Source organism: Marmota marmota, unplaced genomic scaffold, assembly GCF_001458135.2.
Source record: "Marmota marmota marmota unplaced genomic scaffold, marMar, whole genome shotgun sequence".
Taxonomy (NCBI): domain Eukaryota; kingdom Metazoa; phylum Chordata; class Mammalia; order Rodentia; family Sciuridae; genus Marmota; species Marmota marmota.
This window is the reverse complement of record NW_026000108.1, coordinates 33114392-33128101: the sequence shown is the minus strand read 5'-3', so window position 1 is coordinate 33128101 and position 13710 is coordinate 33114392. Positions and strand designations below refer to the sequence as shown.

At 39.8% G+C, this 13710-nt stretch overlaps 1 protein-coding gene across 5 annotated transcripts in view; it reads left to right on the top strand.

The window, feature by feature from the left end:
• Atp8a1 (ATPase phospholipid transporting 8A1) overlaps window positions 1-13710 on the top strand; it is a 229096-nt gene that overhangs the window by 201677 nt on the left and 13709 nt on the right. For all 5 annotated transcript variants that reach the window (XM_048784412.1, XM_015482073.2, XM_048784413.1 and 2 more), the window contains one exon: window positions 13185-13273. In XM_048784412.1, coding sequence (XP_048640369.1) covers window positions 13185-13273 — 89 coding nt within the window. The remainder of the gene's footprint in view (window positions 1-13184; window positions 13274-13710) is intronic.

The window sequence follows — 13710 nt, the reverse complement described above, 5'->3', positions numbered from 1 at the left end:
TTTCCAGGAGAAAAATCTTTTTAGACAATATAATTATTAAGCCAGAATAAGAAATTTAAAAACAAGCCATATCAAGGATCATTTCATATCAGGATTAATACCAGAAGCTCAGTATCGGCAAAACTTTTAAATTTATTGTGGCATCGCAGACACACACCATAAAGTCCTCCCAAGCGCCATCTGTTTCTGCTCTCCCTGGCCTAAGGGATCTATAAAACTACTGAAGGAAATTGAAGTTAAGGAACAAGCATGTGTTTTACAGAATTTCAGATCTCTTGATTGAGGTTTGTAAAGTCACTCTGAAAACCAATAAAAATCTTTGTTGGGCTCTTTGGTGTCACCCTCATAGGAAAGGTATTAATAAACTACAGTAGTGATGCGATTTTCCCAAATTGTGCTGTTGCCCATTTTGTGCAGCATAATAAATCACTTTTCATATGAGGAATTTCCTGGTTAAAATAGTCCTTACTCATCTATCAGTTTTTAATTACCTACAACGCCTATAATAATTTATTGGTCATAAGACCAGCCTTGTTGCTGGGGTGGGGCAGTATTATGACACTATGGCATTTTATCCAAGGTTACTGCGTTCACCAAGTGGCCTGGAGGGAACAACTATCCTAAACTCTCTCAGATGTTCTTCAACGAGCCAGCAATTGGGAGCCCATCCAGTAAAACATGCCACTGGGCACAGTCCCTGTGCCCTTGACAGCAACTCAGACAGGTGAATCTCCACACTTCTTCAGGCCGCAGGCTGATGGCCACTTCCAAGCCAAAAAAAAAAAAAAATCTAGAAATGCTGAGAAAGCAAGACTTAGGTATGACAAATGTAATAGTGATTCAGGACATTCACATGCAATTTAAAATCACCGCTTTCTTTAGAATCATTATGAGAACTGGCATTGCTTTTTGTAGCCATAGCATCTTTTCCTACAACATACAGCAAATGTATGTTGAGTGTCTAATGTGTGCCAGGCTCTGTGAGAGGGACTGAAGGATGCAGAGATAAGCAGAATTGGTCCTTGTCCTTGGGGATCTCATTGCTAATGAAGAAACACTGATGTGTGCAAGGGGCTATAGTTGTACCCCGACACCCTAGTGGAGGGCAAGATGTGAGAAGAGGAGGAAGCCTGCTTGCTTAGCGTGACAGAGCTTCAGCCATCGGCCTCTAGGGTCAACTCATTCTCCCATTCATTCATTCCAGAAGTATGAAGTCTCCATCAGGGCCAGGCACTGCGCCTAGGTACCAGGCTAATTCAGCAGGATCCCCATTGCCATTCAGAGTGAGAGGACCAGGGGAGAGCAAGGAGAAGCAGTCACTAAACTCGTTAATTAATGACCAAATGATGAAAGAGTAAGCACTGTATTAAAAAAAAAAAAAGTGATAGGAGGAAAATGAGGTGATGTGGCCAAGGACAGGGCTTATACTAGGTGCTCCGAGGAGGTCTTCTTGTAGCAGGGACAGAAGCTCAGGTGACGTGGGGATATCTGTTGTATGGAGAGGAGTATTTCAGGCTTGAGGAGCAGCAGGTGCCTGTGCTCTGAGGCAGGAGTGAGCCTTTCCTTTCAAAGACAAGACCAGTATGGCTAGACTGAGAGGGCTGGAAAGAGCACTGTGAGGTGAGCCAGGGAGGGGGCAGAGCGCAGGTCACCCCTCCAGGCCAGCAGTCTAGCTTATGAGGACAGGATCATTTGTATTTGAATTACATGCCAGGGATTCCATCAAGAAGTCTCACAAAAGAAACTGAATGTCATTGTGCCATCTGTTCCAATAAAGCTCATTATGAGACAATTCTTGCGCTCCATGATGTAGTTAAGGTAAAAGAATCATCAGTGAGAAGCCTAATGATGATTTATTCTAAGCCATCTCTGCAGTTTTGCAGCATGTTGTTAGTCTGCTTTCCATCACTATAATCAAATACCTGACTGAGAGAATTAAGTTATAAAAAGAAAAGGTTTATCTTGGTTCCCAGAGGGGAGGTTCTGCTCCATGGTTGATTGGCTCTTATGCTTTCGGCCTATGGTGAGGCCGTGCATCATGGCAGGAACACGTGGCAGAGTAAAATCACATCGTAAGCTAGGGGGCAAGGAGGGGGCTGGGTTCCACTGTCCCCTTAGGACTTGTAGACCTTCCACTAGTCCCTGCCTCTTAAAGGTTCTGCCACCTCCTGATAGTGGCATCTTGGGGATCAAACCTTTGACACGTGGGCCTTTGGGGACACAATATTCATACTGTAGCTCTAGTGTTATCCAAACCCAGTCATTTGGGGTTATATTTTTCAATGTGTGTTTTAAACAAGACAAAGAAGTCAGGTAAGGGCTATTGCTGTAGCTCAGTGGCAGAGCGCTTGCCTAGCATGTATGAGGCACTGGGTTCAATCCTCAGCACCATATAAAAATAAATAAAATAAGGGTATTATGTTCATCTACAACCACGAAAATTTTTTTTTAAAAAAGAAGTCAGGTAAGAGGGGCTGGGGTTGTGGCTCAGAGGTAAAGCGTTGGCCTAGCGTGTGTGAGGTCCTGGGCTCAATCCTCAGCATCACATAAAAATAAATAAATAAAGATATTGTATCCACCTATAACTAAAAAATAAATATTAAAAAAAAAGAAGTCAGGTAAGGGACAGGAATTCCATGTCTGATGTGGCAACCACTCAGTCATCAGAGGCCATATTTCTTCTGTCTTACTGAACTGACAACCTTAGCCTGCTTCCTCTAGTCTAGTCATTTTACCCATAGTCCAGCCAACTAGAGAGGGAAGAAAGATCGCTCCTTTCTCATTAAGACTCTTCCTAGATGTTGCCTCTACATTTCCACTTAGGGCTCATTAGCCAAAAGCTGATCACATGGCCACAACAAAGGAGTGTAGTCTTTGGCGAAAGGGTATCCAGCAAAGGATGGAGTTGCATCTTAAGACGATGGGGAGGAAGCATAGCTGATAGTCTTAGGTATAGAAGTCAGTAACTTTTACATAAGCCATACATCAGCTTTTATATGTCTTTCTATGGGTAAGAGTCTTTTGAAGTTTTGGGGGTTTTTTTTAGTTTTTTTAAGGGGGAGGGAGGTGGGTCCTAGGGATTGAACTCAGGAGCACTTGAGCATTGAACCACATCCCCAGCACTATTTTATATTTTATTTAGAGATAGGGTCTTACTGAGTTGCTTAATGCCTTATTTTTAGTGATGTTGGCTTTGAACTCTAGATCCTCCTGCCTCAGCCTCCCAAGCTGCTGAGATAACAGGCATGCGCCACCATGCCTAACAAGTTTTGAGTTTTTTAAAAATCATTTCACTTAGTCTTGAAATATAGGTATTTTTGTTTTCCAGATTGAATTACTCATAAACAAACAAGTGATGCTTTATGGGATTATTTTAAAAAAATAAGACTACAGAACCATCACAAAATTATGAAAACCTATAAAAATGATGTAACAAGTAAAAATATTGAGCAAAGAGATAAAGTACCCTTTCCTATACAATATACGTCATAACATTTTTGGAATTGTATTTCTCATAATAAAAGTATGTTGTTACTAATTCTGCCCTCATTTTTATGTTACTTTTAAGTTGTTTAAATAGCACAATAAAGAAGATTAAAATAAAGCCACAAATTCTGTTCTTAATTATTTTTACTATTCTGGGAATTATGTTCCTAGAAAACATTTCAGAACCACACGTTTCCTAGCATTCTTGATGTGTTTTTAGAAACACTATTTTCTTTTGCATATTGTTCTCAAGTATACATTTATATGTAGTGAAATTTTACTTTTGGGGGGAAAAATTAACTTCTGATTGATCTAGATCCCAGCTGACTCTTCCTTTCTCCTGAAAACATCTCTCTTAGTCACTGTCCTTGTCTTCATCCCTTTGCCAGACGGGGTGCAGAGGTGGCCCCTCTTGTCTTACATCCTACAGCAGACTTGAGCATTGGTTCTGAGCCCACTGGGCACTGACCCATCCAGCCCCTCACCATCACCCCAGAAACTTCCACAGGAAAGAAACACATAAATGCTGTGTGCTGGCATCTAATTTGCATATTTTTCTAAGATTTTTGTTTGTTTGTTTGGGATAACCCCAGCCAAGGGTTTCTCTGTCTCTGAGTAATCAAGAGCTGCTGGAAATAATTGCAAACATATTGGGGTTTATCCGAAACACCCTTATCCTTAGTTATTTTTTTGGGTGTTCTGCCCTGTCTATTTTTATGGAGAAAGTAATAATTCATCTTATACACGAGCTAATTCAGCTCAATCCAACTGAGATTTATGGAGGGCCTATGTGTCAGGGCTTAGGCTGGGTGTTGGTGGATTAGAAGGGTACCTGAATATCATGAATATTGTAACTTTAAGCAATAGATAGTTTTTTATTATGGAATAGACAGTATTCCAGAGAGTACCAGAAGCCATAGAATAAGATTTGAGTCAAAGGAAATGATAAATACATGTTAGTGGTAAGTTAGTCACACACACACACAAAAAAAAAAACACTTAAGTTTTGACATGAATATGTATCATATGACATCAAAAATTTGCAAGAATTCTCTTCGGCTAAAACAAGATATCAAAGACATTTCTCAGTGCTGGACACCATAGCATAGAACTGGCATTTGCTTTATTCTGTCTTCAAGTTTTCTCAGCAAGTTTTCAGACAGACTACCCAAGAGTATTTGTCTCAGGTTAAAGTGGAAGGTGGCAAATTCTTCACTGAGCCCTGACCCAGTGAGTTTAATCTGTGCCCGGTACCACAAAAGATCAGCCTCTAGGAAAGGGTCAGATCACTCAGAGACCTTTGCAATGTCACACCATGGTGTTTCGCAAACCCAGAACACAAAGATGTTTTCAGAAATACAGGTTTAAATTCAAGTAACACAGTTTTTCTGTGTCTAAAAGCAGAGTTGTTTCTGATGAGCTGATGTAAAGTGCCCATACATCGGCAGTAGCGTTGCCAGGAAAGGGCACGCTAATATTCATAAAATTTATATTTTGCCATAAAAATATAGACATTAAACTTGTGGATTTCAGCTTTCAAGGTATGAAAGATTATATTTATATCTCGGGTTCAGTGAACCAGCTCTTTTCATTCCACTGAGATGGAATGATAGGAAAGGAGGGACCCCAGGAGAAAAGGCCCTGTGGGTGACTGAGGGGGGATGCAATGAGATGGGCTGAAACTGGGACACGGCAGCACAGAGTTGTCCTCTTCCATGGAAATATCCCACTCCTGGAGCCTAGGCAAAGCCTGGAGGAGCTGCCAAGAGGGAAGAGCCGCCGCTTGTTTGAAAGATCCAGGAAGTTTGTATGAAAAGAAGCAACACCTACAAATTCGAAGTTAAGCACTGAAGGGTCTTTGTTGTTTTTGTTATTAATGATGATTTCACGAAGAAGGTGCTTCCTAAGGAGATCAGAAGGATTAAGGGAAACACAGGAGGAGACAAGAGAAATGAGCTGATCTCGTGGTGTAGGAGATGGTTTTAAAAGAGAGGGAGGTGTGGGAGTTGTGGGTTTGGGGATCACAGTACAATACAAGCCTTCTCTAAGAGTTGCTCTACCAGGATGGGTTAGAGGAGTCACAGCCAGAAAGAAGAGTTAACCTTTTGGATCTGATTTGATCATTGTGTAACCAGATCCTAAGAAACACATAATGACTTGCTTGTCGAGTTTTCTCTTAACTTGTTCACTCCCTTGAAAAAGCTTTAAATCTTTAAAGATAAAGTAGCTCTACTGCACAAAGAAAAATGAAAGTTTCCATTCACAGGACCAACAAAGAGAAACGTTAGCCAGACACATGTATGGCTAATGGGAAGAAAACTAGAAAATGTAGTAAAAATGAAGAAATGTAAAAAATGAGTTATATAAATAAACAGACCATTCTCTGAATAGGAGGATCATTCCTTAATCATTGCTTCTTCCCAGTTAACCATTTGGGAGGAAATTTAAAAAAAAAAAAAAAACTCATAATATTTCTAGGAAAACAATGCAGAAAAGAAATTAGGGTCTGACTGATAGTGGTGGCTTTATTATAACTATTTTGAGTGCTTTTTCTATCAGTGAAAATTGATGACTTCTTAAATAAAATTCATAGGAAAAAAGTTCTCAATAATGTGAGTAACTTAGAATCATTGAATAAATATCAGAAAATAGAGGAAATGGGAAAGGAGAAAAAAAATAGCAGACGTACTTACTACCCAAAGATAATCACTGTTTATTAGTCTCACCTTTTCCTGTCCTTAATTTGTATACCTGTCTTTGAGCAATTTATTCATTCAATAAATATACATCAAAGCACTATTCTAGTTGCTAGCGATGCAACTGTGAACAAGAAAGACAAGCTGTACCTTGGAGCTTATAATTTTAGAACAACAACAAGCACCATATAGGATAGGGCAGGCTGCACAACCCCTGGGTAAGGATGACAGGCGACAGGCAGGGAGGAGGGCAGAGTGTCTGGAGCAGGAGGCGTGCTCTTTTAAGTGGGGTGGTCATGAAGGCTCTTACTCCAAAGATGACCTTTGAGCTAAAACCTGATGACTCATGAGTAGATCTGTGGCTCTCTGGAGGAAGAGAATCCCAGATGGAAAATAGATAAATCCTGAAACCCTGCGGGAACCTGAGTGGCCTCTTGTGAGGGAGTAAAGGAGTGGCAAAGAGCAGAGAGATGGGGATTCAGAGATAGGGCCTCCGACCAGGAGGCATTTGTAGAGATTCCTTCTTCCTCTGGGTCCCTGGAGGGTTGAGCAGAGTCATAATCTGACTGTTTAAATGACTACTCTGGGTGTTCTGTTGAGAAAAGAGGGTACAGGCTGGAGAAAAGGGAAGGGACCATGTATAAGTCCACTGCTTTGATCCGCGGGGGATGGCAGCAGTTCAAGCCAGGGTGGAAGGGCAAGGAGTGGGTATATTCTGTATCTGGGGAGGGGGGGGCGGGGGGTAAGTGTGCTGTGCATCTCCAGTTATTTTTCAATCTCCCCCACTGACCCCCACCTTCACTAAACAATCTTCATCCTCCCTTTCCCAGCCCCTGGCCATTCTGCCTTTTCTCTCTGAACATGACTCTTCTAGTTGTTACATGTAAGTGGAATCATAGTATTTGTCCTTCTGTGAGTAGCCTACTTCACTTAGTGCAGTGTCCTCAAGGCTTACCCATCAGTTCCCTTCCTTTGAACACTCCCTATCTTTCCATGCATGTATGTCCACGTTGGGGCTTTTCCTTTCACGTGTTGGTATTGTTTCCACCTTTGGGTGATTGTGAATAGTGCGACCCTGAACATTCGGGAGATAGGACTGGGAAGGCTAGAGAAGTCGGTTTTTAAAGTAGTACAGATAAGATCTGCCATTGGATTGAATATACAGCTTGAGAGAAAGGAGGAAACAAGGATAACTTCTGTTTTTTTGGCCCAAGCAGTTGGAAGGATACAGTTTACATTTGCCAAGCTGAGGAAAACTGGGGTTTTGTGTTCTGCTCCCTTTTATTTTACGTGGTGAAAGTATTCATGTCATGTAGTTAATAAACCATCTTCAGTAATACTGGTACAAGACCTCCCTTCTCTTCCTGCCAATTCTGCATCTCTTTCCCACTCCCACCCCCAGAAAGAGCTGTATTCTAAGTTTCATACTTTCCTTGGACTCCACAAAATATTTCTGTTGATTCAGACTTGGCAGGGATGTGGGGAGGTAGTTTAACATACTTAACTTTTAGTGCATGTCACTCAACCTTTTTTTTTTTTTTTTAAGAAAAAAGACAATCTATATTGGAATAGGGTGTTTAGGGGGCTGAGTCAATCTCTTCCCCTCGTTTTCTCCAGAACTCATAAATATCTAGCTGTAACTCTCCCCCAAAAAAAACTTCATGCCAACACACCAGAAAACTAAGTAGACATAATTACCATATCTCCAGAATGGAGTCCCTGAGGTCTGGTGATTTTTACCTAATTCCTCCAAACACTAGGTTGTAAGAACTTATTTATCCAACAGTTATTTATTGAACATCTGCTTGGTGGTTAAGTACTTGGGTGGTTAGACTTAATCAAGATATATATCTTCCTATGATAGAAAGTATAGTCTAACAAGAAAATAAAGGAACGACTCAAAAATGAGCCATAGATGCCCACATACTGCAAATCCCGAAGTAGGATCAGCTAACCTAGTCCAGGGAGGATATGATCACTTATGTGCAAATTAAAGGGCAAGTAGGAGTCACAGATATAAGGCTCCAAGTGAGAGCGAGCACGACCACCTTCCAGGAACTGAAAAACATGGTATATAACTAGAGATGGGGACCAGCTTGGGAGATAGGACTGGGAAGCCTAGAGAAGTCAGATAGGAGAAGTCTATAAGTCATATCAAGAATTTTGTACTCTATCCCAAGTACAGGGAACTTATCCTCCTAGTCAGGGTCATCTATGACAACTTTGGCATCATGGAAGAACCCATGACCACAATCTAAGCCACACTGCCCCCCAGAAGACCAATGATGACCACCTCTAGAAAAGTGGCATGATGCAGATAGGGTTGCCAGAGCATCATCTCTGCATCCACTGGCTCTGCCAAGGCTGTGGGCAAAGTCATCCCTGAACTGAATGGGGAGCCTACTGGCACGGCCTTCTGTGTGCCCACCCCCAAAGTGTCAGTAGTGGATCTGACCTTCCACCTAAAGAAAGATATCAGATGTCATGACTTCAAGAAGCTAGAGAAGCAGGCATCAGAGGGCCCCCTCAAAGGCTTCCTGGGTTACACCAGGGATGAGGTTGTCTCCTCCAACTTTAACAGTGATACACCAACTCCTCTACCTTAGATGCTGGGGCCAGCATTGCCTTCAATGACCACTTGATCAAACTCCTATCCTGGTGTGACAATGAATTTGGCTACAGCAACAGGATAGTGGACATTATAGTCCATGTGGCCTCCCTCACCCAACTCAGCCCCAAACACGCTGAGAATCTCCCCTTCTCCCAGTTTCCATTCCAGGCCTCCCTGAACAGAGAGGGAGGGGCTTAGGGAGTTCTCCTGTCACGTGCATGCCATCAGGTAAAGCCCACTGCACGCCAGAAAATATCGTTCCATGGGGTTATTTCCTATGGCTTCTAGAAGACTGACCTAAATTACTCTGCACTTGACTCTCCCACAGACTGCTGCTGCAGTTTCTTTACATCTTTACTAAACCTCAGGACATGAGCCCTTCTGCAGGGAGGAATGCTTTCAAGACTAGTGACCACAAAACAGTTTCGTGAGACATTAACCTACAAGCAAAAGCAGTGCCTGACTTCAACACATAGTTCAGAAACTGAATTATCAAATTAGCAGGAATGAAAGGTTGTGACATGGATACACATTGTCAAATGCCTTTTTCAAAAGCTAATATATGGCTGGTGATAAGATAAATTGTACAGATCTATCTATTCCACCATTACCCAATCTCACCCCCTTCCAACGGTGGTAGTGAGTTTTTAAAATCTGATGTAATTTGGTGCTGTTTTATGCCCAGAGAGGCCCAGCACTGTCTTATTAATTGCTTGCTGCTACTTCAGTGAATACTTTCCAGGTCTTCTGCCAATCTCTTGGGATCTCATCTATTCTTATAAAGAAAAGTTGGTTATTTTTATGACCAGAGATATTAACAGAATTTTATCTGTTTTTACCACTCATTCTCCTTTTCTTTAAGTTCTTTGTGAACATACGGAAGTTTTACGTTTTTTGGTGAACATTTCCCTTTGTGGGGTTGTTGTATTTTTTCTTCTTCATTTTTAATCTTAGAAAGCCAGACACTTTTTTTGGTTGTTGTTTTTGTTGTTTTTAGTGTCGTTGCTGCTAGCATTAACTCTTGATGCCTTTAAAATTTATATTAATTTCACTTCCTGCATTCTCCTCTAAAAATAACAAACCAAGTTTGGCAGCACTGTTTTCTGAATAATTTTCCCACCGTAATATATTTTGCCTGTGCAGTTAGTAATAATTTCTATTTAAAAAAAAAAAAAACTTATCTCCATTTCCTAAATTAACAAATTGAGATGGATGGCACTTTTATCAGTGATCAGTTACTTTGACCTGTATTTCAGTATTACATTTTGAAATATTAGATGACACAGCATATGTAATGATCTTTCTGTGTAAACTATGAAATTTATAAACTTACACTTAATTTGATATTGAGATAAAAAATTTCCTTCCTTGACACTCATTGGACAGATCACTAAAAAGAACAAGAGATGAGTGTTGAAAGAAATATGAAAATTAATGAAGAAAGGGAAATTGGTTAATAATCAATATTTAAAAAGTGGCCACATTATTGGTTACTCTTGGGTTTGATTCTTGCAGTCAGCTAATAGCTGAGGAGACTGAGGCTAAGGTTGAGAAGTAACTTCCCCAGTCTGATTGCTGGGAGGGGACCATTTCTAAAGCTGCTTATCACTGGACCTGCTCTTGATGGAGTCCGTGGATATAATCTTAGGTTCTCCAAAGGGCCTTCTTTTATGGAAAGTCATCTGTCATTATCCAAGAGTAAGAGACAGCACACCTCTCTGAGCTTTCTGGTGAAAAAGGAGAGGTAGGCAAGGACCATGTTCTAAAGGTTGTAAGTAGGTGGCAGGTTGAACTCTGTCTCCTAAAAGAATGAACTTGGGCACAAGGAAAGTGAATTTCCCTCTAGGGTTGGAAATGTAGGTGCCAACAATAATGGATCACTGCCTTGTGGGTGGGACGGTAAGACCCTCTTACCTCTCCATGCCCCAGGCTTGACCCAATGTACAGCAAGCTCATATTTCCCCATTCTTTCCCTACACGTTCACATGGAAATTTCAGAACAATTTCTCTGCTGCAATTGCGTTTTCAGTCAGCATTGGTTTATTTTTGAAGCCCTTGTGGTCCGATTTAGAGCCAGCGTCCTCTGCAGAGACAAGCAGTTGCTTGTTCCCCATGCAGGGCCCATGCCCTCCTGTTTACCAGCTTTGTGCCCCCACCCACCCCAGGCTGATCCCTTCTCAAGCCCCCTCGGGGCCACTTTTGTGGCAAATTTCACAGGGTCTCCAGGAGGGGTGCTGGGGGCCACTTGGCACAGCCCACCAATCTCCCACATTCAGGGGGGGGGTTTGCAGACTGCTCTTGGAGGAAGCCTGAGTCCAGCTCCGAACAGGCTGCTCCTGTTACCCCCATTGTCTTCTTTTCCCAGCTGACCTGCCTGTGAGTGGGGAGATGAGGAAAGTTAGAAACAAAACTGGTTTCTACGGAGCGAGGGGGAGCTTTCTTGTACAGAAAGGAAGGAAATACCTCTGTGGGATTTTATTTTTTTCCCCCCTCCTCGTCATCCAAAAAATACAAAGAGACTCTCTGTCTTAAATGCGAATGTCGGCTTTAAATCTTTTAGGTTTGGATTAACTCTGCAAAAGAAAAAAAAAATCTGACAGGCTTTCAGATATGACGCAGAAAAACTTTTCTCCCCTCAATTCATGTCGTTCATTTGTAAAGCCAAAGGCTGGTGGACTGAATAGTGGGCGCCAGTTGCCCCTCCATTCATAGTTAGCATCACAATAGTCAGAATTAGCAGCCCCAAGTCTGTCCACCACTTTCGCCTTTTCCACCAGCAGACATTTAATTCAAGGTGGTGAAGGCAAGAATAAATCTTTCTTCTCTTGCCCCCCACATTAAAATATATTAAAAGTAAGCCAAGTAAATGTGGTATTTTTGGTTACATGACTTAGAATCTGATCTTACCTTTTCCCCCCAGAAGGAAAAGAAATGTGGGGGTTATTTATTTTTTACAGCCATTAACCTTACTAGAAAACTTCCTTCAATCTAAACAAAACCACTGACTTGATAGACATTTCCTATTACATAGTTATTGTTGGTTTTCACTATTGAGGATGTCAGCAAACATGTCCAGGATCATGTCTTGCTTATTAAATAAAGTGACTTTTATGTGAATATTTTTTTACCTTATTGTTGTTTAGCATATGGATACTATTCTGTGCAACCCCCATGGCAAATTTTTATTTTCTGAAATTTTTTGTAGTGGCGTGTTTTTATTTTAAATGTGCTCAGAGTTCTTCAGTCCTATATAGCAAAAAAACCTTAGCATGCTTGAACTAAGGGTCTCTATCAATAAACATGTATTAGTACAGAAAAAAATTTAAGCAGTTTCTGGTCCTTAGTTGAGAGTCAAAATGAGTAAGTAATCTGAAATATCAATTTTAAATTAATTGTCTTTATATTTGCTAAGGATTGATTAATTTAGATTATTTATGTGTAATTGTGAAACTGCATAGAAGGATTAAGCTAGGTCATTTTTTAATTCCTCAGCCATATCTGGTAAAAAATGAAAAAGAAATTTCCTGTGTGATTTATAGCAGGATGTGAATGTGCATGTGTTAGTTGATTACTTTTTAATGGAATTATAACAATACACTTAGGAATTTAGATGGGTACTCCAAATTTATTCTTGATAAACAAATAGACTCAAAGAAATAAAACCAAAATATTTCCTTAGGTTTTATTGTGCAACACTATTTCTTTTAAGCTCTGTATAATATAATTACATTACAACCTGAAAGGCTTTGATATGGCAATGTGAGATTTAAATAAAATGGAATTATTAAAGATATTTTAATATTCTTGTATTTGGATTTTACACACTAGATATTTGTTTGACTTGAGCATAATTGATATACACTAATACAAGTTATATAAATCATTGAACAAAAACTCAGATTATTCCTAATAGCCAAAAACTAATCAAAGTGTGATTTTCATAGTAATGATTTATCCAGATGTTTAATCTCTTTTAATTTGATACAAAAGTAGAGTTGATTTTCATTTGCAAGAATTAGTAAATTTAGTGTGAGATTCATTTATATTATTATAATTTAATCCAGAATGTAATTTAAATTTGCTCCAAAAAATTGATGTTGATATTCTAAGTTGTAAAAGATGAAGGTTTATCACTCCATATACTGACCACAATAATAAAGCTTTCTTTTAAAACTATTAGCTGCTTGAGAGCAGGGGAAAAGATTGGTAAATGAATGTTTTAACACATGCAGCTTTAAATTCCAAATGTTTTCACAAGTTTGAACTCTCAGTTACAGTTACAGAATTATATCCTTAAAATTATTTGACTGAAGTCATAATAAGAACTGAACATGAACAATGTCTTTCTTGGTTTTTGAAGTATTATTGTTTCTGATGATTGATTGACGCAGGCAGCCATGCTGTTCAGTTCGGGAGTCTTTTGGACGGGCTTGCTATTTATTCCTGTGGCATCTTTGCTTCTGGACGTGATGTACAAGGTGTAAGTATTAACACCTGGTTCTACACACGGAAACACAGGTACATATTGACCCTCACATTTCTCTGATGGAGACATCAACTCAAGCATGTAGTTTGCAAATTGTGAACTAGTGATATTAATTTTAAATAAAGAAGAAAGCATGATTTAGGCACTAAAAAATTAGCTTAGAAGATCAAATGAGAAGTAAAGCAGTTACTTTAATATTAGGAAGAAGTGAATTGATCGAATTGGAGAAAATTACATTAGGAAGTATTATTTAGAAATCAGCCAAAAACAGCACATAGAGGGAGGGAAAACTTATTGTCTCCAAATACATTTTTTTTAATAATTATGAAAAGAAAGTTTTTGCTTATCTGATTCTCAACACATATATATAAGATATATATAAGATAGAGAATGGAAAAAACAAAAATTTTTCTCAAGGGTTATAATTTTAA